Raw genomic sequence first — 25,721 nt, forward strand, 5'->3', positions numbered from 1 at the left:
TTGGTGGGAAAAGGTTCAGCAACCTTTTCAGTAGTAATATTTTCTTTTGAAATATGAAGGTCTGTCTTTGCTTCAGAGTGACTTTCTAATGGTTAACTATGGCAAGGAGTGCCTATGAAAAATTAAAATACAGGTGGTCCTTTTTTTGGGAAAGCATAACATTACCATGTTTCAATAAAATTTCTTAGCAACATCTCAAGGACCTCCCATTACCAGACTTAATTTTGACTCTAAGCTTTGAAGACAATAGACCATTCTCCACCAAAAGGTGACTGGAATTTTATGTCTTTGTGCTACATTCCCAATTTAGCATCTTTTTATTGCAAATGTTAGATTTTTTTTTATTTGATTTTTATATGTTGATGGGATTTACGCAGTTGCACAGTTAATATTTTTTTGTGTGTGTGTTTAAAATGTTTTGATTTTGATATGGCGAAGAAAAATTGCTTTAGAAAGTTGCTGTTGCAGATTGCAATATCGAGTAGGAAGTGGTTTACTCAGTGTGCCCCCTTTTAGGATCTCTTTGTGACGGAGATATATGATCAAAAGGAAGCTAGGGTTCTCGTGGTCGCTGTGTGCGCCCACTGAGTGACATGTGGAAGAAGAGCGTGCGTTAAACGCTGCAGTATTACATCAGCACTGTTGTCCTCATCCGAGATTATGAAAGAGCAAGAGTTCCTTAAACTAAAGCTACACGTTTATTATACGTTAGCAGGCTTGCTGGTAGTCTTGAAATATTTGCCTGTAAAAGGTACTTCATACATAAGCATTCTCACATGTTCATTCAGAATATGAGAAGTAAAGTTTTTTTGTCTATTTTGTATACTTGCACAAAGTAAGTAGTAGTTACCTTAGAGCAGTGTTCAAATAAATGATCTCTTAATGTAATGAGACAGGGATTTATTTTAAGCCTTCAAGAGGTGTATTTTCGTAGGATAAGAGAATTTGAGATGCTTCTACTGGCTTTCTTGTCTGTATAAGTTTCTAATGGATTTTCAGGGTGCATTCCTTGAGAGTACCTAAGTTCTACAAAGATGTAAAAAAGTAGCCACAACTTTTGCAGCTCAAGGTGCACACAGACAATAGCAAGTAGTTCTGTGGCATCATCCTGAGTCTGTCAGTTAACTTTTATTTGTGACTGAACCAACTTGGTAAGATTAGACCTGACTAGAAGCTTGTTTGTTGTTACTATGGTTAAGTAGTCCTGCATGTGGAAGCTCTTTTTCTTTGCCTTCTGGATGGGTTTTATGAGGATTGAGTTGAGAAATATAGGTGGTTACGGTAGGAAGTAGGTCTTAAGTGTTTGTAATTTAGCTTCTCAAGGCTAATACTGAAGGGAGGAAGGTATGTGGCTGTAGTTACTTTCCAAATAAGAAATGATCAGAAAAGGAACATGTGACTTTTGCAAGACATGGGCAGTTGTCGTATAAAAAGACCATGAGTGAGATTCTACGCTGCTTTTATTTATTTATTTTTGTTTCCCCCTTAGTGTTTAACTTGGAGTCTTGTTTGAACTGCCTTATATGCCTTTGTATAAGGGAAATAAGTTTTGGGAAGGACAAGTATTAGTATCTCTGACTATGTTTATACCAGAGAAGCTGGGAATTGCAGCTAAGAAAAATCCAAAACTCTCAAAAACTGGAAGTGTCCTTCTTTTATCCAAGCTGACAAAAAAAAAAAAGAGTCTTGGACAAGATGTACTTCAGGTTAATGATTTGGTCTTGATGAAGCCAGAGGAGGGAAGAGGAATAGGTGTGAGGGTGCATGCCAGTTCCCTAAGGTGGCACCTTCAGAAGCCAATTAAAAATTTGAAGTTGGACAAAGAATTGAAAAATGAATATTTCAAGTGTGTTTAGAAACCTAAAACCAACACATTTGAGTCCTTTCTGAAAATTGAGTGAACCTAAACATGGTGTATTGTTTATCAGAGCAAGTTTTTGAAATGCATCGAACTAACGCTTGAAATTTCTTGCTATTAATGTTTGTATATGTTTATATAAATAGCAGCATAAGCTTCCTCTGCTGAAAAGCTGTCTTGGGGAGGAAAATTAGTTGGCTAAGCCTTGATTTGATGCACAATTTTCTGTTAATGGCGAATTTAGGGTTAAGCTTCATGCAGATACACCCACAGACCTCTTCTGAATTAAAATTTTGTTTTGTTTGTTACACTACTTGCTTCCTTTTCAAATGTGTGAATGAGGAGGAGAAAAAAAGATACTGCAACAGATTAACTGCTGACTCAATGCAGGCTCTTTTTGCAAAACCACAGTGGCATGTATAGTAGCACATTTTAAAAATACATGATTGCTGCTCTCCTTTCTGGGAGTATGTAAAAAAACAAGTTTGCGTGACTGTTTTTTGCATATTTGCTACTGGTGAAACTGATGATACTTTTTTTGCCAAATTAGGCTATTAGATGGTAGTATTTGCCTTCTCTGTGTCACAGAGCTTTAAGTCCAAGATAAACCATTGTATGTATTTACAGTATTGTTGAAAGGCCAGAAATAGCTTATTACAGCTGTTTTGCCTTTTTTGCATTTGCTTGATCTAAATTTATACTCCCTTAAAGAGAATTGTCATTTTGTTACTGTATCTTACTGGAATCAGACATGTAAATCCCGCTCAACATATTTTATCTGTCTTCATTGTAAGGAGTAGAAAAAACTTTGAGATCAGAATCATAGAATCACAGAATGCCTGAGGTTGGAAGGGACCTCTAGAGATCATCTAGTCCAAGCCCCCTGCACACAGAGGGTCACCTAGAGCACGTGGCACAGGGCTGCATCCAAGCGGGTTTTGAAGATCGCGAAGCCTAATGGTTATAGCTGCTTTGTTTCTATGCTTGGAAGGCTTCAGTTGATGTGAATGATGGGGTTACAGAGCCCAACAGTCCTCACTGGGTGGGATGAAGTGGGTTACAGAGGGCTGTATCTTTTTAAAGACTTGTTTCCAAATCACAAACTTAATATATGCCAGTTCATATATGGAAGACTTACATTTCCTGTATGAAACTTCCTTTACAAACCAAACCACAGAAATATGAAGCAAGAATGAATGTAGTATGAAAGACCTCTCTTTAAACCATGAGCTGCAAGTCATTGGTAGTTTGAGAAGAACAAAAGTCCTTGTTACCTGTTACTTAGACTTTACATAAAGTTGTAGTAAACTTAAAGCTAAAATTAAAGTCTTTTTTCACTCCTGACTACTTCTACTAACTCCAGGAGTTTCTGCCTTTTAAATAAAAATTGCTTATGAGAGTCTGGATAGGCAAAAGAGTGTCTCAAAGCTGTGATGCTTACCATGTGCATTTACTGTGTGCAAATGTATTTCATACAGTTGTCAGACTAGGAATGCATATTTACTGTTACTTTTGATTAGTCAAAGCCATATATATATATATATACACATATTTCCTAGAAATTTGCAATCTGGCATATTTCTGTATTCCTTTGAGATTTGGTACTTTATAAGCTTCATGAGGTTCTATCTGTTAAATGTACTCCAATTGAGCCACCCCATATATCTTCAAAATTTTTAATGCGTACTTAACCAAAGGCTGTTTGTTAGCAGCTCAAACATATGTTCCAACATTTCAGTCTTCTGTAGGCAGTCCCTGAGGAGTAAGAATGCAGTTCAATTAGATTGACTTAGCTGTACAGCAGAGTAATGTGTTTAAGCAGACTCTAGGCAGTAGTAGTTGGCAAATAGAGATGGTTGCAACTGGCTAGCTTAGAGAATTGGAAAGAAAGGGGGTTGGATGAATTGGAATCAAATTCTTGTGCTTACTGTATCTCACAAGGAAAACTTTGGCAATACCAGAAATTGATGGTCAGCTGAGCTGGGTATTGCTTATTTTTTGGGATGTTGGAGTAGAGTAGGCTGCCTAGGCTAGCTAGAACTTACTGCTGGCATCAGAACTAGGGCTTGGGCAGGAGATGAAAAGAGAATGCTGGGGCTGCCTACACAACGAGACTGACTGTAGTATGAAATTAGCTTGAGGTGACAGGTCTGTATGATGTATCTGGAGATTCTAGTTCTACTGCAGGGTTGTGTGGTTGTTGCTGAAGTGTTTTTCAGCTTACAGGAAGTCACAAACAAGTTTTTATTTAATTTGTCTGTGTTGCAGTCAGGCTATTGGAAGACAGGAGAGGCCTGAACAAGCTGTTTGTGTAATCTAGAGTAATGCATTGTGATCATTTTTTAGTGGCTTGATCGGGTACATGCCTTTCTAAGGGATCCTTATCTGCAAGGATGTGGGTCATACAGAGATCAGAGAACAAATTTAAAACTTTCTGTATAGTGGATGTTTCTGTAGGGTCTGCATCTGTTTGGTAGAGAGATCTAGAAGCGTGGTAAACCCGAGACAGGAGACAGTAGGAAGAGATATTATGTTCTCCTGGTTAACATACCAGGTAGATTTGACTTAGTCCATCTGCTGTTAATTTCCTGTTGAGATTCAAGCTGAGACTAACTTATGCCTGAAACTGAAAATTTTGGTGAGCTCTGGATACTTGGTATGTTTAGTGCTCCCTAAGGCCTGATAGTCTGAAGAAAATCAAGTGCTAGCTGTCCCAAATCAGATACCCCAACTGACTGTTTGACGGTCATTTGTCTAGACAGTTTAATTTTGGCACCACTCTGTCACAGGTGTGTTGGAGGAGGACTCAGTCCTGATGAAATAGCTGGATGATTCAAGAACCCGTTAAAGTCTGTCGGTTTATAGTCATTGTAAGATTCTTTGCGATTCCAAAGCTATTAAAATGCTTAAGTCCGCATGCTTAACCACTGTAAGGAAAAATACAAAATGACTCTGCAGTGTGGCTAAACGCAAAGACAAGGGAATGTTTTCCCCAAAAAACATCATCTGGAACATAAAAATGCACAGTCAGAAGTGGGTAAAGTTGAGGCAGCACAGGAGTGTTATGTCTGTTGTTTTGCAGCTTGTCGGTGTTTGAGTTTAGAGCCTTTTGTTGTTCTTCTAATGTTGCTTTTCTACAGTATAGAAGGTATTTACGTAACAGCTTAGTGTTGTCTTGCTGCTTTGTAACTTCTTAAACTTGCTTTGCTTTCAGTAATGTCATAAACTAGTGCACATCTCATTTTTCCAAAATACAGCAATTAGAAAATGCAGTTGATTACGAATTTAGCAGAGAAATCTATTCTCTCCTTAAGTTATACAGACTTAGTTTTATTCAAACTTGCTAATTATGGCAACCAGAGCTTATTTACATCAACTTAATTTTGTGCCATAGATTATTTGAGAAAACAAAATCTTGTCTATGTGTGTGTGAAAATTCACAATCTGATAAATATTTCTGGATGTAAATACTGATGTGTGCATATTAGAACAGCAGTTTGCTAGAAAGTCTGGATTCTGCCTAAAGTTTGCCGATTGTTCCAGCTATTTTAATTCTCATGTTTGAGTATTACTTGAGGACTATTCAGAAAAGAGATTGCAGGCCTTCAGAGAAGACCTCCCAAGAACATTTTATAACCATCCTGTCTCTTGCATCAGGAGTAGTGAAAAGTGAGCGTGTTCATCCTCAGCTTACAACTTGCTGTATATGTTATGGATTTTTTTTAAAAAGGTCAATTTTGCTGTTTTCATATACTCACGTGCTATTGAGAAGAGAGTTTGGAAATGAAGCTTAAGTACTGTTTCCCAGATAAACTGATATTTGTCTTGTGGACAAATAGTATGAAGAGGATCAAGAACAAGATTCTAGGTTTCTAGGTGCTAGGGCTATACACTAGCAGTTTTGGATATCCAATTTGAAATAAGTTTTCGGGATAAGCCTTTGCATTCCTCAGCTTACTCAGTTTAGCACCTCAATTAGCTGAATGTTTTCTCAATCCTTTTCAGTGTGCTGAGATTTCAGTTGTTGTCATTGCAGGGGAAGCCCAACAGCATTTTAAGTCTCCGAGATATCAAATTTAAAAATGAATGTCTATAGTTTCTTGAGACTTGCAGGATCATTTACTGCATTTGTGATTACAGTACTGCAGTATTTTTCATCTAAGTGATTACAAGAATTTTGTTTTCACTGAGCTGCCCAAGTCCGACTATATACTTGAATATTACCTCGTGTTATCATCCAGGAGTCTCTAGTCATGATCCGTATTCTGGGCATTCATTATGTGAGGTCAGAATGTGTCAGTGTGTAGTGTGGTAGGACATGCCTAAAAAATGGATAGAATTGTTTGGCATTCTTCTGGTTTTGTCTTTCTTCCCCCTGTCCAAAGCATACTGATTCACTGATTCCCTTTCATTTTAGCATTAAGGAATGCCACGGGTTGCCTCTTATAAACGGACAGAACTGTGACCCTTATGCAACAGTCTCTCTTGTGGGTCCCTCCAGGTAATGTTTTTAGCATTTAAAAAAAAAAAAAAAAAAAAAAAGTAGTGAATCTAAAATACTGTAATCTTATCCTGGAAATGAGTGATAGCTTTTAGTAAAAACCTTTGAAATACAGAAGTGCTAGAGAATGTAGAGGTGTTATGTTTTGTGTCAGAGAAACAAGTCTTAAAATGCCTTCTGTATACATCATGTATTCGGTTGCCACTGTTCACTCCTCTTCCCTACCAGACTCTCAAAGTGTTTGTTCTGCTTGAACAGCCTACACTAGTCAGATTTTGTGCTGACTTTATTTTTTTTCCCTAAATGGGGATATTTTTGATATCTTCCAATGTCCAATACAATAGGGCAGTGGGGTTAATTGCCAGTTTACCACTTCCTTTTTCCTTTTCCCCGTTTTTTCTAATGCATCAAGTTATAAAGTTTTTTTTTTTTTTTTTTTTTTTTTTTTTTTTTTTTTTTAGGAGGTGTTTAGGGATTGGGGAAAAAGCAAGAGAGGAGAGGTTCTGATGAGACTGTTCTAATGTTGGGGCTTCAGGATGGCACCTTCAGAGTTCCCTTTTCTTAAATGTTACCTCCATTTTTGAATCAGTAATGTTGAATAACTTTTTTTTTTTTTTCCCCTGTTCCTTTGAGGAAAATCCCATGTCAAATAGCATGTGAAGTAAGTTGGGTTTAAATTGTTTCTTTTTTGCAGCCTCAAACAAAAATGCATGAACACTGTTTCTGGTGTACCTGAAGAACAGTGTCTTTGAGCCGTTCCAGAACCTCTCTAGTAAACTTATGTACTTAAAGACTTTGGCAGAACTGTCCCTGAAAAAGCTTTAGGTGGAAGAGGCTTTTTTTCCTAACCGGTAGTGGACAATCAAATTAGTTTGCTGAGATTTTTTTTTTTGTTGGCTTGCTTGCTTTTCAGAGGATTCTGTCATTATTTGTAGGAAGCATGGTGTTGATGGCCAAAGAATGCAAGTTGACATATATTTGAGTCCTGTTATGCAAAAGGAACTGGGTGTCATGCTCTCATACAGCCGTTTGGTACCTTGTATGAGATTTCATGCGCAAATCTGAGAGAAGCTTCCCGTTCAAATTTTCCAGTATCGTTCACCTGTGACTCATGCACCATGAATGGAATATTTCTATGGTTAATGGCACCTGGGAAGAGTTAGGGGATGTCTAGGATACATTTCCCCCCTCCCCCCCCCCCAACCCTTTTCCCTCATCTTGTTTTTTTTAGCATTTTATACTTGTTTTTTATATAAAACATTTTAATACTATGAAAGCCCTTCAAGACCTACAAATTTATTCTTTCAATATGTTAAATTTTGAACATGTTTTACCTGTGTAAAATATAAGGGAGTGGGGAGTGTTCATTTTTTTGTCTGTATGCTCTTTGGCACCTAGTGTTAGCTGCAGTTTCTTCCAAAGAAAACATTTGCTGTCCTGGTTTTAAGCCTTTGTCTGTAAAGAACTAGTTGGATATTCTCACACCAAAACAGGATGAGAAATGGAATTTGACATTTGAACGAGACCATGAAAATTTTGCTCAAACCCTGCAAGCAGCTCTTAAGAAAATGTTTGCAGGCTTCAATTTGAAACTTTTCAGAAATTGCTATATTTTACTTTTATTTGTGAACTGAAATATAAACTTATCAATAAGTTGTTAGTAAAAAATTTAAGTGAATTATAAAGGCTGGACGGCTGCACACTTAAATAGATGCATTGCTCGAAATTTTAGCTTTTCAAACTATATTGTGAAGAAGAACTAGTTTTGTATTAATATTTCCCCTCATCGATTGAAGTGACCTGTAAAGTAACAAATTATTTTAACTGCCCCATTGACAATAGAATGTCTTTATAATTGTGTGTTTAAGTTGTCTATGGTAAAAATTTTACCACATTGGAACAGGAATGACCAAAAGAAGACCAAAGTAAAGAAGAAAACAAGCAATCCGCAGTTTAACGAAACATTTTATTTTGAGGTAACTTTTTGTCAATGTATAGTCCTAGCCTTATATTATGTTCTGCCTGTTTATCTGTTTTCTGCAATCTTTCAACTGTTTATAAGAAAGCTGCATAGCAGTACTTAATGTTGAAGGCCTAATCTTGAAGCACTTTTTATTTAGTGTCTGTGGTCATCAGGAAACATTCTGAGGGAATTTCCTATGCTGTGGAACTCAGCAGTTTGGCAGTTATGTCTAATAAGGGCATAAAGACATTTTACTGGACTAAGAATTTTAGTTCAGAGTGTAGAAAAATTGCCAGAGATCTAAACATTCTTTTCTGCTGCTTTGTTGCACTACAAAAGGTGTCAGGATTCCAGTTAAAATCAGCTATGCTAACAGTGATACAAAGGAACACAAAAAAAACCCATGAAAACTGGCATTTACAGAAATAAATGGCAGCATACTCTGCTGCTTAGCAAAGAGTTAAAGTAGTAAAAGTATTACATGTACCTCAAATGTACTTTGTTACCATATTTGTATAAATCCAGATCCTGCTGTGTGACTTCAGTAAGAAATTGTCCCATACGTGTGTGTTTAGTATTGACTGCAAAGTGTGTTTCAGTTGCCATGTTTTAAGATATTGGAAGTGATTTGGTGGGAAGTAAGATACTAAGCTGAAAATGTGATTAAAAACATTCAAACCACGTTCACTTGTGATCTATAGGGTATAAATTGACAGTGCAGTCAGTCAAGAAGTGAGAAAGAATGAAAAGTAAGGTAGTGCAACTGTGGTGTAACTGGGACAAGAGCAGTGGACTTGTTTTTTTCTTAAACATCTCAAGACTAATTTTAATACTTTCTTGGGGCTCATTCTGAAACCGGACAAAGTCTTGCCAGTTTCATATCACTTTTTTCTTCTATGTCTAAAATATTAACAGATCTAAACTAGCCTTTTCAGTTTCTAACATCAGACATTCTTTTCCCCCTTTTCATCTGCTTTGTGTCAGAAGGCTGTTCACTTGGTGAACTAGACTTTGAAAAGAAACGCTAAAATCTGGGGTTTGTTTTTGTCGTGTTGAATTATTAAATAAGGCAATAAAAAGTATATTAATAGGAAGATTTTACTTCCAGGTAACCAGGTCCAGCAGTTATACCAAAAAGTCCCAATTTCAGGTGGAAGAAGAAGATATTGAGAAATTGGAAGTCAGGTAGGTTATGCAGATTAGAAAGTGATTTATTTTATCATTAATAAAAGTTTCAAGATAGTGAATGTTTTATTGTAATCAGCTCTAGAGAATTAATGATCAAACCTGTAGAAAAGATGACTCTATCTTAGAAAATCATCCAAATTTTGTAGTGTCTTGCTGAATGAGAATGGAAGTTGCTGTTATTTTTTAAAATTTTATGTATTTTTTTTGCCACCTACTGGCAGTATGACCAGCAGCCTAAACTTTTCTTTCTGTGCCTCTAAGATGTCACAAGGCCTTCAATCTATCTGTGGTAGTTTGGGCAGATTATTGATAATAGGGCTTGTATTGAAGGATGGCACCTGATGCTAGTCAAATACAGTTGACTGTTTGCAAAAAAAAAAAAAAAAAAAAAAAAGAGAGAGAGAGAGAAAAACCTCTTTATGGTTTGACATCGCTTTTTGGAAGACATGCATCTTGCATCTTCCTTCCAGATGCAAAGAGTATTTCATCGTGTAGTCTTTTTCCTCTCCATTGCCCTTAGAAGAGATTTGGCTGTGCCGGGTAATTAAGACTGGAGAGCCCCTAATCTCTGCTCCTCTGATACGTACACACAGACACGCACACAGAACCTGGAGAATGACAACTTCAAGGCTAGCATTTCTTTTCCAACAGAAGACGAATTTAGTCTTTAGTTTTACTAGCAGTTACAGAAGAGTATGTATGTGATACTTTAATTAGCTTCATAAACATCTTAATATTGTGTATTTCATTATAGATATAAATAGATTTAGGAAAAAGTCATGCCCCAACATCTAGTATTAATTTTCTTTGTTCTTCTTAACATCTGCTGTCTGTCAGAAATGTCAGAGAGGTAAGAAGTGATAGATTAAAAAAACAAGGTGCATGTCTTTGGAGTCTGTGATTCCTTCTAAAGTTGTAAATATGAACTGCTGTTTGGGAGAACAAGCGCATGTATTGCTGTGGCATTGCGGTGTGCCCAATTTCAACAGCAAGATAGAGATGTAAATATATTTGTTTAAAAATACACTTAAATGACCTGTGAAGAAATGTTTACAGTTTAGGGAATGGCAACTATTCAAAAGACATTTATATTGCCAATATCACTTTTCCACTGATGCAAGAGCTGTGATTCTAACTTTCACTGTTTGTTGCTTCATATGGTCTTTAATAAGACATTTGTTTGATTTCTCTTGATTTAATTAGAATGGAGTGAGATTTCTAACGTTTCCTGCCTCTGTGCATGTGGACTGGTGGTGTAAGACAGTTGTTAACTTGAAAATTTTTCTTTGTTTCTGGAGGTAGTGCTCTTAGTTATAGTTATGTTTTTATTTTCAGGGTTGACCTCTGGAACAATGGAAACTTGGTACAAGATATCTTTCTAGGAGAAATTAAAGTTCCTGTAAAGGTGTTAAGAAACGATTCCTTTCAAGCATGGTAAGACATGGTGCAGAAGTGAATTAGAATCTACCTCGCTTATCTTTCCATGTAAAGACTATGTTTCATTATTCTTTAAAAATGTCTTTCTATATGAGATGTTCTAGTCTCATTCATCTGAGTAAGGTTAGAATTCTGTATGTGCAAGGCACAAAGCATAATGTGCCTTTCTAGTGTGTTTTTTTTTTTTTTTAAAATGCTCAATGAGTTAACCTTGCCAGCCTGTGTGTAGTTCTTCCCTTCCCACACTCTAGCCATGCACAGAGTAGTTAATGTGTTTGTGGGTGAAGTATGGATACCAAAGGAAAGGGAAAGTAGAATGAAAAAGCTATTTCCATTAGAGAGAATAACAAGCTGTCACACTGAGCTAACTCTTGGTTGGCTTGCTCAGTTTTAGTGAATCTGGGGATGCCTTTCAGCTTTAGCCACCAAACAAAGACAATGATGAGTTGATTGATATATTTTGTATTAAGAGTAGAAGAAAAAACACATTAAAGCATTAAACTTCTGCTGATTTGAATTTTATTTCTTTCTCAGGAATGCAACCTACTAATATAATATTCTACAAGTTTAAGTCAAGACCATTTATATTGTTGATTTCTGTATTGTTTCATCTGTAATGTCTGACACATCTAATGGCTGATACCTAATTATAACCTAGATATAATAGGAGAGGATTCAACATAATTTCTGATTATTGCTGTTTTCCCTGTTGAGCTACTGCTACTTTCCCTGCTGGGAAAGATATGAGAAAATCAATATATGTTCCAATATGTGCTGAAGGTGCACCAAATATTGCTGCTTTGTAAGGAACAAACAAATACAGCCTTTTTTTTTTTTTTATAGTGTCAGTTTTATTGTTAGGTGTCAGACTGAGGTAATGTACACTGAAATAGTTAAATGTGATGCTTTGCTTTATGGTAGAGTTGGACGAAATAATGCTGTGTTTTAAAACTGTCCCTTTGCTTTTCAGGTACTTACTTCAACCAAGAGAGAATGGAAACAAGTCCTCTAAAACTGATGATCTGGGATCACTTAGATTAAATATTTGCTATACTGAAGATTATGTACTTCCGTCTGAATACTATGCTTCTTTAAGAAACTTGCTGCTAAAATCATCAGATGTTCAGGTATTTCCATTGAAAATTTCTTCTAAAGATTTAAAAATTAGTTTAGGTTGTGCCCTCTTGTGAGAGAAAGTGTGCGGAAATAAGTATGACTATAGTATTTTTTTGTTCCTGTGTATTAACTATTCCTGTCACAAAAAGGTGCGCACCTTCTAGAGCATTTACTTCTGCTCTCAAATACTTAACTTTGGTTCTTATTTTAAATGAACAATCAGAAACAATGAAGGAACTTGTTCTGTGTGAATGGCAACTTTCTTCTTGTTGGTTGCTCTTTTCAATAGATCTGTAGTTTTGATAGTTTTGATTCAGAGTCTTGGTTTGCCAAATATATGTAAAACATTCATTTATTTCATTTGTGATTTTTTTTTCTTTTGCTTTCTCGCAGCCAATTTCTGCATCAGCTGCCTACATTTTGAGTGAAGTGTGTCGCGACAAATATGATGCTGTTCTGCCTCTTGTAAGATTGTTGCTACACCACAATAAGCTAGTTCCATTTGTCACTGCAGTGGCAGAGCTAGATCTGAAGGACACTCAGTATGTATTTCATGCTTAGTGATTTCATGCTATTTTTATTGTTCTTAGAGTTTCAAAGGATTTCATGATACAACACTGATAAGTAAACTATCAGCTCTTCTTCCCTCAATATCTTAGTCTGACAAAATGCACTCATTTTGATTTATAAAAACATTTATTAAAACTGCGTTGAAGCTGGGGTCAGAGTTACAAATTAAGTATGCCATTTGGGATGGAATCATTTGTCTAAAAAACTTTATTGGAGCTAATGTACAGCTAAACATAGCAAACTAGAGTTGTATCCAAGAACACAATTAAAAAAAAAAGAAATGACCACTCTACAATTCTACTGGCCGCTAGATTGATACTTAACATTTTTAAATTGCTAAGAATCTTATCCTGTTTCCTTGAGTATGTGACTTTTCTCTTCAAAGACACCCTGTAAGCAAGTCTGTGCTCCCTTGTATGCCTTGAAACTAGCACCTTAGATGTTTTTCCACATTGTTACCTCTGTAACAATTTGTGGTGCATGGATTTGCAACTTGCAGTTAGTGAAATGAAATAGGCCAAAGTAGCGCTCACTGAGATGCTGAGTAATGTCCAGTGGAGCAGTGGAAGGGATTTTGTCACCACAGGATGGTTCTTTGCAAAGTTGACTTACTGCAGATATAAATTAGATGAGACAGCTGACTATGTAAAAAGTGACTTGTATAGAAAGTAACTTTTTGCACTGTGTTTTGGTACACACAAACCTTTCCTTTATGTTTGCGCTGTAATAAAGATTACAGTAAATGCAGCAGAGTAGAAAGACTTGTTTTGCCATTGAATGTCTGTAGCTGTCTGGCTACATAGGACTAGAAAGAACAAACCTAGATTAAATGTGTTTTGGTCAAAAAGTGCCTGATTTTGTCAGTATGGGGCAGCAGTATGCTATTTATTGTAGTGGTAATAGTCTTCTCACCAAGAGTGCTGGAGTAATAATATTGCATTGGTCAGCTACTTTGGAATTACTCCAGTTGTTCTCACATTCAACATTTATGGCAACGGATGTAGCAACCAATTTAAAAATGGTTTTATGTTACAGGTTTAGAAATAGCTGTAATAAAATTGTGAAGTATTTATTTTGTTTTCTCATTCTTTGCTCATGGGTGCCATTGCAACCTGGATATTAAATTCTGAAATTCCTGGTACACCAGGAATAAAAGTTTAAAACAAATTTGTTTAATAGTGAGATAAAATATTATTTGGACTTAGTGACTGAGCTCCTTAGTTTTTTTTTTTTTTCCTCACATTGAGATAATATTTTCTTACAGAGAAGCAAACACAGTTTTCAGAGGGAACACGTTAGCAACTCGATGTGTAGATGAAATGATGAAAATTGTTGGGAGGCACTATCTAAAAGTTACTTTGAAACCAGTTCTTGATGAGGTAAGTTATCATGCTGGAGCTATTCACAGGACAGTTAGTTTCCTGTCTCTTTCATAGGCAGTCATCTTGTATTTCTTTTTATCGTAGTAATCTTCCAGGCAGAGGAATTCTAGAGGAAAGTTAAGCTAACCTAAATTTGCCAGTTTTGGGAGGGGTTGCTTTTTGTAGTGTCTTGTATTCTTAAAAATAAATAGTCAATGGCATTTGCTGCAGCCTCTAACACCACTGCCAAATCTTCCCACATGATCCTTGTGTAATTGATCTACGTGCAAAGACACACAGAAAAGTGAGGATGATTACTGCATGTTATGGATTTTTCAGACCCTATTTAGAGCTTTCTGCCTAGATCTAGGACAGAATTCAATATTTAATAGATGTATTTCTGGACCTTCCGTAAAAAATAAATAAAAATGAAGTAATAAACTCTTAATTTTGGTTTTCAGATATGTGAGTCTCCAAAACCCTGTGAAATAGATCCCATCAAACTAAAAGAAGGTGATAACGTAGAAATTCATATGGTGAGTTTCCTGATCTATTTTCCATAATTTAAATTTCCAAAAAATATGATACAATGACACTTTTAAAAGCAGCTCTGTGTAACAGAAAATGAGTAATTTGATCCATTTATGTTAGCAGTATCATTCGCTAATGACTGTGCAAACAAACAACAAAGATGAATTTTCATATCCCTGTATACAAAGACAGCAATGGAAAATTAACTTGCTAATAGTACGTCGAGGAGGAACTGAGCAGAGGATCAGTCTTCCTACCAGTTTGTTGTGATGCTGGGACTTCCATGCTCCACATCCAAGTAATAAAATAGCTAATTAGCATTGCTTCAGTACTTTTTATTGAAATTTTGCTTGTCACTTGTGTTTTACTGAAGATGAAAAGCAGTAGTAGTTGTCGCAAATTGAATAACATTCATTGGGGATGCGTGGGAAGTTCTATTTCCTTGTAGCATATTGTCAAATTACAAAAATGTATTTTAATAAAACTAATAGAATCTATTTTAATAGAATACAGGAACTGCCTGTAAACTTTAAAGATGCTTTCTATTTAAACTTAATCAAATATTGTCAGATTACTTTTTAACACCACCAAACCCATCCATATAGCTTATATGAGGCTTTTAAATATACACTATGCCAGAATACGTATTTGGATAGTCAAGGAATGTTTTATAAAAGGGTATCGTAGCGTTACAATTGTGTTCAGAAAAAAAGGCATAGAAATGCAAATTAACACTCTGAAAAATATCTTTTCCTATAATTACAGGAAAATCTACGCTATTATGTAGACAAAGTATTCCGTGAAATTGTGAGGTCAAGTATAAGTTGTCCTACCCTAATGTGTGATGTATTTTATTCTCTGAGGCATCTGGCTGCCAAAAGATTTCCAAGTAAGTGTGCTTTTACTTTTGAAAATGATGTGGATAATGAACTACTTAACACCTATAGTTACCTTAAAGAAATTTTTTTTTCTTTTTTTTTTTTTTTAATCTAAGACTGCCTTGAACTTTTTAACCTGACGATCAGGCACTTGAGTTTTCTATCTGTCTATATGCTACACTAGCCATTATGATTGGTCATGAAGAATTCTTTTCAGATACAAAGAAGCAGCAGGTCAGAACTGCTGCAAGACGCTAGCACAATTAGAAACCAACAGCAAAAAGATGAAATACCAGAAGAAAAGTAGAGACAATGGGGAATTAATGATGCCCTGAATTTGGAAGAGCTAGAAGCTGTTTAGTGCTCTTTCTGTATTAAAATAATTCCGGAAACAGAGTTGTAATACTGCCTATGTGTCAAATAATGGCCTGCGTCCGAAATGCCAAGATGCTTAAAGGTCAGCAAAAACCTAAGATGTTAGATAAGGGGCTAATGGATGAATTTTTGCAGTCTTCCTGGCTCTTATTTGTCACTGGAACTGAGGCCATATTTATTTTTTCCAGTGTAGGCATTCCTTTCGGTATAGCTAGCTTCTCAGAATAGATCAAAATGATGATTAGAGTAAGAATGTGATCCAACTCTAGTGCCATGTATAAAGGTGTATGTATAATACCCCAAATGAATGTTAGATGAGGAAATGTTCATTTACAGCATCATAATTGTGTAACGCCATTTTATGATGCAGCTCAGGTTTAGAATTAAAGTTGTTCACATCTGTTGACTGCATTTGTTGTATAGCTCTGTGTGTGTGTGTGTTGATCAATACCTAATCTTAAGGTTGAATAACCTTATAGTGCCAATCTTTGAACCCAGCTACTACTGTATTTTTATTTCAGCTCAAAATACTTAGAGCCCCATGTGATACACACTGCATATAAGTGCTTGTGACTATCACATTATTACTAGCAGGGGAGCTGATGAGCCAGTTCTATGAAAGCAGAGCTTCTTTTTAAAGAGAAATTAATCCCTCTATTATAAGTAGAACATTTGTTACCATGGTCACCTTTTTCATTTCACGCACTTCATTGATTTGTATAAGTATTTTCTCTGATGTTATCTTAAGTATTTTTGTGTTGACTGTCTTCACTGTTTCTCTATTAAGTTTAGTGCATGTTACATTTCACCATTTTTCTCTGCAGATGACCCTCATGTACAGTATTCTGCTGTGAGCAGCTTTGTGTTTCTTCGTTTCTTTGCTGTAGCCGTAGTCTCACCTCATACTTTTCATTTACGACCTCACCATCCAGTAAGTTTTGTAAAGTATTGTTCTGCTTTATTCCTATTTTTCAGACCTGTGTTATCTGAGAAGACATAAGTTACCTTTACTGGCTCTGCAACTGAGAAATAAAATAAGATTAATCAATGTCTGTAGATTGACTTTTCTGTGTTCCTTCCCCACTGAAGGAACTAAGACTTCTGCAGCTCAAATTATTTAGGAGAGCTATTGCTATTAAGAAGGATGTCCTTGCAGGGAGCTGTTTTTATGCTAGGAGGGCAACATGATGGAAGGCTCTTCTGTACTGCATAGATTCCTTCCACCATGGGAGTTAAATACCCTGATGTCATTTTTACCTTTAAGCATGGTCTGTACATTTATTCTGGACATCATGAGCTGTACCTGTCTTGACAAAATTTCAATATATAGTACTAAAGTTAGTAATGTAATAATCCTGTTATAGTTGTAATAATGGGCACAGGTCAGTCAGTTATGTGTATACAAAATCAGATAGACATACTTAAATAAAAAAACTTAAAAGACAAAAAATAAGAATATAAGAAAGATATACTCTTTCACATGAAATAGAGAACATGTATGAAACCGTCCCATCTTGAAGTGATTTTTATTCTCTTATTTAATCTATTTATGTGTAGCATTTTCCAAAGAAAACCAGAATTGTTTAAAATCTTTCAGACACTTGATATTTCACAGTTTATTATAGTAAAAGATTAGTGGCATTCATCACTTGAGTATTGAAAATGTTAAAGGGATCTTCAAGGCCTCTCTAGCTGTTTATAATTCTGTATTAAAACAGAAAGGAATTAGTAAGCAATTTGTAAACTTCTAGGTGTGATTTATATAATGAAAACTTCCTCCATTTATCAACAACAGTTTGTGATCATTATGCAGTTTTGAATATTTTGGAAGCATAAGATATGTAGTAGGAGGGAGCTGATCAGAGGCTTCATAGGGAAAAATATTTTTCTGATCACTAATATTGAATTATAGTGATAATGAATAAAATTAAAGAAAAAAAACCTGTGTAATAATCTTTAATACATAAATGTGCTTATAAAGCATAGGAAGTGCCAAAGGACAGTGCTGCACATGCACTTTTTTTCGGTGTGGAGAAGAGTAATGAATGTGTGTGTCATACTCTACTGCATTTTGTAATATAATCATTTTTGTGAAATTTTCATTTTAAAATCAAAGTATTATTTGACGTTATCTAAAAATGTAACATAACTTACTATTTTCTTTATTCTAGGATGCACAGACTTCTAGAACGTTAACTCTTATATCAAAAGCCATACAGACTTTGGGGAGTTGGGGAAGTTTGACCAAAAGCAAACTTGTAAGGCTGCTAGTGTTCTGTTGTTCTGTCTTATTTCATGGAGACTACATTCTTGAGAAGCCTAATTATATCTGTATACCTTTCCTTTCAGTCGAGTTTCAAGGAGACATTTATGTATGAGTTTTTCAAAACATTTCAAGAGGAAAAGTTTACTGAATCTGTTAAAAAGGTACCTTTCTACTTTTTTTTTTTTTTTTTTTTAGTATGGTGTATCTGAATACAGGGCAATCTCAATTAAAGACCTGTAGTGTTATTGTTCCGTTTCTACTAGAAATGAAAAAACACTACGCAATAGAATGCACAAATGACATATATTGTAGACTTCATTTAGAAAACCATTTGTGTATTAAATATAGATCACTTGGAACAGGTGTTCTTAGATCTGCCGTTTTGGAGCTAGTTGCAGAAATCTTCTATAGTTTATGGACTTAATCTTGTTTCAAGTCTCTCAATATATATATTCATTTCATCTGTTACCCAAAATAGTTATTATGTATTGAGAGAAACTCTGCATATGGGTTCGCAGATTAGATTTAGTTTGTTTTGTTTTTTCCAAATACTACATATTCTCTTTGTATTTTTCTTTCAAGTTCCTAGATGATGTTTCCTCTACTGAAAGTAAAGAGCCCAGTGGTCTGAGTGAGCCAGTGCATCTAAAGGAAGGGTAAATACATCTTAATTCTGTACCATGAGGAACAGAATTGTCTGTTTCCTTAATGTCAACATTAAACTGTCATACACTAAAGTATAAGTGTTTGATTTCTACTATAATAATTATGACATTTCATATTTGTGATAGTTTTAATAGTGTTTTGCGGGATGTTTAAGCCTATCTGGGCAAAATGTCCTGCTTTTATCATAGGGGAAAAATATCCTATAATTGGAATATTTAACAGAAAGTGATAATGTTTTTATAAAAAATATGGCAAAAATGGATGCTTCTAAAAATGAACCAACTATCTACTTTGGTGCTGTTAAATTAAAACATTTGTGTGAGGAGAAAAGGTTTTTAACTCACCCAGGAAGAGATTATTATTAGCAATTGAAGATCCTCTGTGAAAAAAACGTCTGAACTTAAAACAAAAAAGATGTGCCTATTGATGAAATACTAACTAGAAATGAAGCAGGAGATGGTGACAGTATATCAACACTTGAATATATCAGTTTGGAAGCTAATCTGTGTCAGAAACTGATGGCACTTGATCCAAGCAGTAGTTTCCAGTGAGTAAGCTTTAAACAGTACTGAACACAATTTGTGTCTACTCTTGCTATTGAGTTTTGTTCAGGATCATTTCATTTGTTTTCAGTTCCTAATCAAGAACAAAACAGCTACCCTTACATGTGCAAAGTGGCAGGAAAGAGAGAATATTCTAAGTGAATACACCTTACTCCCTTCTGGGACAGTTTGTTGTTCAGGATCTGAATAAGTCAGAACCCATCTCAAATTCACTGCTACTAACAGAACCTGGATTTCATGTTGTTAAACTCCTTACTATGTAATGCAGCCAGGGACATGGATCACCATGTTAGAAGTAATTATGGGGATGTGTTTTGAACAAGTGATAAATAGAATTTTTGGGTCACTGCAGTATAAACAATAATGTGTTATCTTAAGTGGTTTTGAAAGCTCTCTCAAGGAATAATGGAAGCATTTTTGTCTATTTCTGTATTTACAGAGAAATGTACAAAAGAGCTCAGGGAAGAACTCGGATTGGTAAGAAGAATTTCAAGAAACGGTGGTTCTGTCTAACAAGCAGAGAATTTACCTACCACAAACAACAAGGTAAATTATTTTACATGACAGTGTTTTTACTTAAAGTATACAATATTAGTTGCCTTTGTTCTCTGAGTGCTTCTGATCTATCATAGTCCTACTTGTCTTGCATAAGGCTTCTACAGCACAGTTGTTGGAATTTAGTGTATGCAGCTGTTAAATACAGACTCAGAGAGATCCAAGATCTCAGTCTTCAAAGGTCCAAACTGTGGGAATTAGTTCCTTAGATTCCTAACAGCTTCTGAGAGCTTCCAGATTGGGAATACTGATAGCTCTGAGAGCCTTGGTTGAAGCCAGGGTTCTTGAATCTGCAAGTTCAGTAAAGGAAACTGGAGAACACTTTTTTTTTTTTTTTTTTCTCCTCCTGTAGCAAAGAGTTTATTCTAGAGTTTCTATAGATTCTTTTATTTGTTTGTTTTGAAAACAGCTTGTCTAGTGAGCTAGCAGGTAAATGCATGGTTTTCTCAGGAAAACTGTTATCTGCACTTTGGAAGTTTGTTGAAAGTTATTTCACAAAATGTTTGATTTTGATTGAGTCACCGTTTGACTGAATGGGTGCTTTCAGCAAAATTGTATTTTATCAGATGTTCTCTATTCATTTCTGCTTTATAGACTTTACTTTGTGTGGGTGTGCTTACAGTTTTCCTTGAAAATAAATGAGACTTTCGTGGATTAGTATAAAATTGCTCATGCATCTGAAATAGAGAATTATGTAAAGAACAGTCAGCTCTTCATCTCTTTGGCTGATGCTTACTTTACTGTGCAGTAAAGATGCTGATACAGTAAACCCAGAAGGCAATTCATGTCCTGTTCATGTATGAAAAGAAATCCAAGTTATTGTTTTTGAAAATGGAAAAATAAATTTCCTTTTGACTAATTCTAGAACTGCCAAAGGTTCTTCGTATTTTTTTAATACCAAGCACAACAGACAGACCTGTGGACTGTCATATAAATGATGGTTTTCAGTACTGGATAATAATGTGATGCAGCTATCAAAAACAATGCTTAACAGGTGTTTCACTCCAGTTTTCTGCAATAATCTGGTGTATTTTCCACGTGGTTCGTTTGGGTGCTATATCTTGACCACAGAAAAGTGTTTTGGCATTGGATGTACAGTTCTGATTCTCCAGGATTGAATTTTCACAGCCACTCTTCTTGTATGGTAATGATGAACTGTGAGATTATGCATGAGTTTGGCATTTCAGTCTTGCTTTTCCTTCTGTTTTTTAAATTAATGGTAGTTTGAAATTTAGGGGAAAATAGGGAAGAGAACATGCTAAGCTTAAATTCTTTTTTTATCAGAGTTTTAATTGAAAAACTAAACCAAATAAATAGTACCCTGTTCTGTCATATGTGACAGATTCTGTGGCACATCTCACTGTCCAGTTCTCTTTATTGCTGTAGGGTTGCATATTAATCAAGTCAGTGAGAAATGGCAGATGATTTCCTAATCTCTGCTTTGCTTAGTAAATCTTTTTATTCTCTGGCCATTAGAGTATAGTCTTGATTGATGTACCTTTTCTCAACAATTAAAATGCACGTTTTGAGAAATTTCCATATAAATGCACTGAGTTTATTTTTTTAAAAATCCTGTTATCTTGCTCTCATTATCCATTTATAACTTTTTGCAGATAAAGAACCAATTTTCACTATTCCAATCAAAAACATTCTTGCAGTAGAGAAGCTTGATGAGAGTTCCTTCAACAAGAAAAATGTGAGTCAAGCTATTTGAAATTTTGTACATGCTCTTTAATTAGAAAATCTTAATTAGCTTAAGTAACCCTATAGTAAGGTGACTTAAACCCTCTTACTAAACATATCAGCAAAAAAAAATCTCTTAGATGGATCCAGAGGGGGCGGGGAGAGGAAAAATCAAACAGCTGTATGCAGTATTAACTGGCACTGAACGTGGCACTTAAAATCTAGATTTTTTTTTTGTCCTGTTTTATCTCTGACTTTGACTTTTGTCTCATTTTCCAAATTTATAAAAAGAGGGTTAAAACTATAATGACCTTATTATGAATGGCTATTGTGCAAGCTGTTACTAGTATGTATTATACCATGTTCCATTAGAAATGCAATACTAGCAGACTTGCACTTATTCCTTTTGAGGAGAGCTTCCTCTACCTTTCATCAGTTTAGAGAAAATTCTTTTTCAAAGTCCCATTCTGGACCTTTAAAATGTGAGTATTTTTGCCATTATTTCAATCAAAAATTCTTAGGCATTGATTAAAGTACAGCTGTTAGGCTGAGGATGGCTAAAGGAGAAGCTTTGTGAATCTTCTTTTACTCAGTATGTGAGGCACAATGGCAGTTGATTCCTCATATTTAGGTGTGTGTATGAAGGTGACAAAAAATGCATCCTGTTCACATTCATTTTTGGATAAAAGAAATCGTGTGGGCAGCTGTATATATATATTTTTATTCTCCTTGAATAGGACTGCATAGTGTAATTGGAGAGGTGTTGGCAGGAAAAAAAACAATGTGTGAATCCCTTTTCTTAGATTTAGTCTTAATTTGGCTCTAATGAATTGCCAAAGGTCTCAATTGTAACATATTCAAAATTGCTCAATAACTGGACTCTTCACTGAGCAGAATAATGTTGCTTTTCCATCTACAGATGTTTCAAGTACTACATGGAGAAAAGCCACTCTATATTCAGGCAAATAACTGTGTAGAAGCTAGTGAGTGGATAGAAGCTCTTTGCCGAGTAACCAGATGCAACCAGAAGAGACTTAATTTTTACCATCCTTCTGCTTTTCTGAATGGGAACTGGCTTTGCTGCAAGGCTACCATAGAGAACACAGAGGGCTGTGCTCGTTGCACTGCGTAAGTTGCTTCTGAAATAAAACGTGTGCTTTTTAGGACAAAATCTATTGATTCACTATAGAGCTTGAGAATCAGAAGACAAGGATTTTCCTATCTATTCTAACAAGCTTTGCTACTAAAAACTTATTAAACAAGACTTGGAATGTTGTTTTTTTAATATATCTAGTACTTCATTAATCATCATATGAAATATTAAAGGTGGTAAATTCAATGTTTCATACCACATTGTGGTATTTCTTCTTTGAGTGGGAACTTAATAAAAGAAAAGGGTTTGGGTGCCAATGCCTCTCTTGTCATCTATCTTCTGATCTATCAGTAATTGACTCTTTCAAGCTGTATCCTGGCTGTGAGTCTGTATTGTACCTGTAGCAGCCCAAAGCAGCCTTGAATGAACATCTACCTTGCCTGTCCTCTTGGTTCCTAATGTGCATAATGATTACAGAGCATATTGAGAGACATCTGATATGCGGTAGCTACTCTGTGGCAAATGTTGACTGGTGATGATTCCTCCTTGAGGACTGTTGCTTCTAGTGCACTTAAGAGAAAAGATATCTTAAGTTTGTTCAGGTGTCAAGTTTCATGCAGAAATATGATACACCTAGATCATTTATATAAAATTATTGAAATAGTTTACAGCATAGGGCTTAGCCTGAAAGTCTGTCACTTTCACTAATTACTTTGTCTTATTTTACACAAACTCTTTTTTCATTGAAATCTCACTATTTTTAAACATAATGTGCTAAGAAAACAAGCCAGTCTTGGATGTAGATTTTTAGACTGATCATTTATGGGAGGTTATTTTGTTTGGCTTTTTGTTTCTTTTGGGGATTGACAGGGGGTAGGTATGCTACAAAAAAAGCAAAACATTCTGTAATGGATTTAATGTCTGTCCTTAAGCTGCTGATTTATTAAAAACAAACATGAGATATATATCTTCTATAAACTTCTCCTTAATTCAGTGGTTTGCATAAACTACAGATTAAATGTGGTGTTCAATTCTTGTAGAATATAGTTCAGAATAGATGCTCTAAGTAAACTTTCTGCAAAAAGTGTCATAATTTTTCAAGGTTACTTAGTTCAGTCATATATTAGGTTTTCCATTAGTTCAAAAGATTTTCAGTTCTAAGTAACTTTTTATTGTTTTCATCTGATGTTGCTTTAGGGGTTCTAATAGGAATGTAGCTTGTGCTTCTCTTCTGGTCATTTCCAAGTACAGCAGCTTTTAAAACCATCATTTAATTGTCAGTTTATGTTAAACTTACTTTAGTATTTTGAAATACTATTTCTTTTGAAGTACTGAATAATAAATTCTATTGTAAGGGTCTTTTAGTACTGCTCTGGACTTTTTCCTCCTCAACTTTATATTTTTGATTCTGTAATCTTCACAATAAATGCTAAATTTTGTCTAGTAATTGTGAAATTTTCTGTGAGTAATAGACATAATAAAAGGCTAAGCATATTGAAACTGAATCAGTTTTTATTTGCTTTTAACCTTTTAGAGAATGAATTGCATTGACTACCCATATCTTTCTATCTTTGTCTTTTTTTTTTTTCTTTTTTTTCTTTCAATTAGAGATGTCCCTGCTGATACACAAATTGAGATTGATGGAGACAGAGAAACAGAGAGAATTTACTCACTTTTCACCATCAACATATCCAAACTGCAGAAGCTGGAAGGTATTTAACTAATAATTCAGAAGAACTATAGTGGTGTTAATCACCTCTTCTCCTTAGCTCCATGATATCAATTTGATGTCTTGACATTATCTGAATAATAGAAGCTGTATAGAATTATCTTTGTGTCCTTAGTTCTCTGGTATCAAACAGTCTTCTGGAAGCGCTGGCTATGTACCTTATTCTAAATGATTTTGCATATAGAAAATCTTAGCAGTAGTATAAACAAGAGAATGCCTGCAGATATAGTCAGTTGTTCCTCTGTCTTTGCTCTACTTTCTCCTTTTCCTGCACATGCAAAGAATTATGTACAGATTGGTTGAGTTCTGAGAAAATGTTGGCCTTCTGGTAATGTGAGCATGAGAGATCTAAATGCTAAAGATAAATATACAACCATAAGCCAAAAAAAAAAGTACATCTAATTAATGCTCTTTCTTGTTTTTGTATAAGCTACTTATGCATAAGCTAGAATAACTTAATATATCAGAATTGCCGTTTACATTATAAGAGGTATACTTATTAAAGGTTCAGGATTCTAATGTGATACTTGTGATAATTTTTGTAGAGGCTTGTGGAAGTATAGCAGTCTATCAAGGTCCCCAGAAAGAACCAGATGACTATTCTAGCTTCACCATTGAAGACTCTGTAGCAACCTTTCATACGCTTAAACAAATAATAGACATAGTAGAGAAGCTGAATGACTCCCATGAAAAATATCGAAAGAAGAGATCATCTAGTGCTAAATATGGCAGTGAGTAAGTATCTTAAATAATTTGAGCATATGTAAACATGCGCAAAAAAATCACTGAATGAGGTTAGGCTTCTTGAGGTAATGATGATTTAAGCTAAAGTTAGATTTTGACAAGACAGAAACATCAATTTGCTGTATTTTTAGTGGAACTTTTTACGAGTCATTAGATAAATCCATGCTAGAGGAACTTTTTGTATTATCTGTTTGTGTTGATATTTCCACCAACAGGTGCAAGGACTCTGTTTCCTTGCGACTTGAATTTTGTGTGAGCTTCAGATATTACCCCTAACTGCCTACCTTCTAATGTTTTTATAATATTAAATGTTTTTATAATATTAGATATTTTAATAAAACTTCAGTTAGGAAAGAATTAAAATACCAAGTTATGTAGAAGTATAAAAAATCATATGTGTACATATCTCTTCTGCTGCATTTGTATTGGTTTTAAATCACTTTCTACATTAAATGGTAAGATATATTTGTTGGTGATGTTCAGAGAGTCTGTTCTTTGGAGTACCCAGCTGTTCCAGAGAACAGATTCTTTCATTTCTCTTTGATCCTAGCTAATATCTATAGAACAACACTAGTCAAGCTTCTGTTTTCTTGGCATCAGGCAAGCTTGAAGCAGAAGGAATGTCTGTTTGGTTTGCTTAGTTT

At 35.1% G+C, this 25,721-nt stretch overlaps 1 protein-coding gene across 2 annotated transcripts in view; it reads left to right on the forward strand.

The window, feature by feature from the left end:
- The window catches only part of RASA2 (RAS p21 protein activator 2), a 43,181-nt gene that overhangs the window by 15,692 nt on the left and 1,768 nt on the right, over window positions 1-25,721 (forward strand). For both annotated transcript variants that reach the window (XM_088528543.1, XM_088528544.1), the window contains 18 exons: window positions 6,276-6,359; window positions 8,263-8,335; window positions 9,431-9,507; window positions 10,846-10,944; window positions 11,918-12,074; window positions 12,457-12,605; window positions 13,898-14,012; window positions 14,456-14,530; window positions 15,291-15,414; window positions 16,603-16,709; window positions 17,950-18,036; window positions 18,128-18,205; window positions 18,627-18,700; window positions 19,713-19,819; window positions 21,442-21,524; window positions 22,431-22,639; window positions 24,213-24,316; window positions 24,879-25,068. In XM_088528543.1, coding sequence (XP_088384669.1) covers window positions 6,276-6,359; window positions 8,263-8,335; window positions 9,431-9,507; window positions 10,846-10,944; window positions 11,918-12,074; window positions 12,457-12,605; window positions 13,898-14,012; window positions 14,456-14,530; window positions 15,291-15,414; window positions 16,603-16,709; window positions 17,950-18,036; window positions 18,128-18,205; window positions 18,627-18,700; window positions 19,713-19,819; window positions 21,442-21,524; window positions 22,431-22,639; window positions 24,213-24,316; window positions 24,879-25,068 — 1,992 coding nt within the window. The remainder of the gene's footprint in view (window positions 1-6,275; window positions 6,360-8,262; window positions 8,336-9,430; window positions 9,508-10,845; window positions 10,945-11,917; window positions 12,075-12,456; window positions 12,606-13,897; window positions 14,013-14,455; window positions 14,531-15,290; window positions 15,415-16,602; window positions 16,710-17,949; window positions 18,037-18,127; window positions 18,206-18,626; window positions 18,701-19,712; window positions 19,820-21,441; window positions 21,525-22,430; window positions 22,640-24,212; window positions 24,317-24,878; window positions 25,069-25,721) is intronic.

Source organism: Tinamus guttatus, unplaced genomic scaffold (genome assembly GCF_059628265.1).
Source record: "Tinamus guttatus ecotype Peru unplaced genomic scaffold, ASM5962826v1 Tinamus_guttatus_pri_ptg000311l, whole genome shotgun sequence".
NCBI classification, from domain to species: Eukaryota; Metazoa; Chordata; class Aves; order Tinamiformes; family Tinamidae; genus Tinamus; species Tinamus guttatus.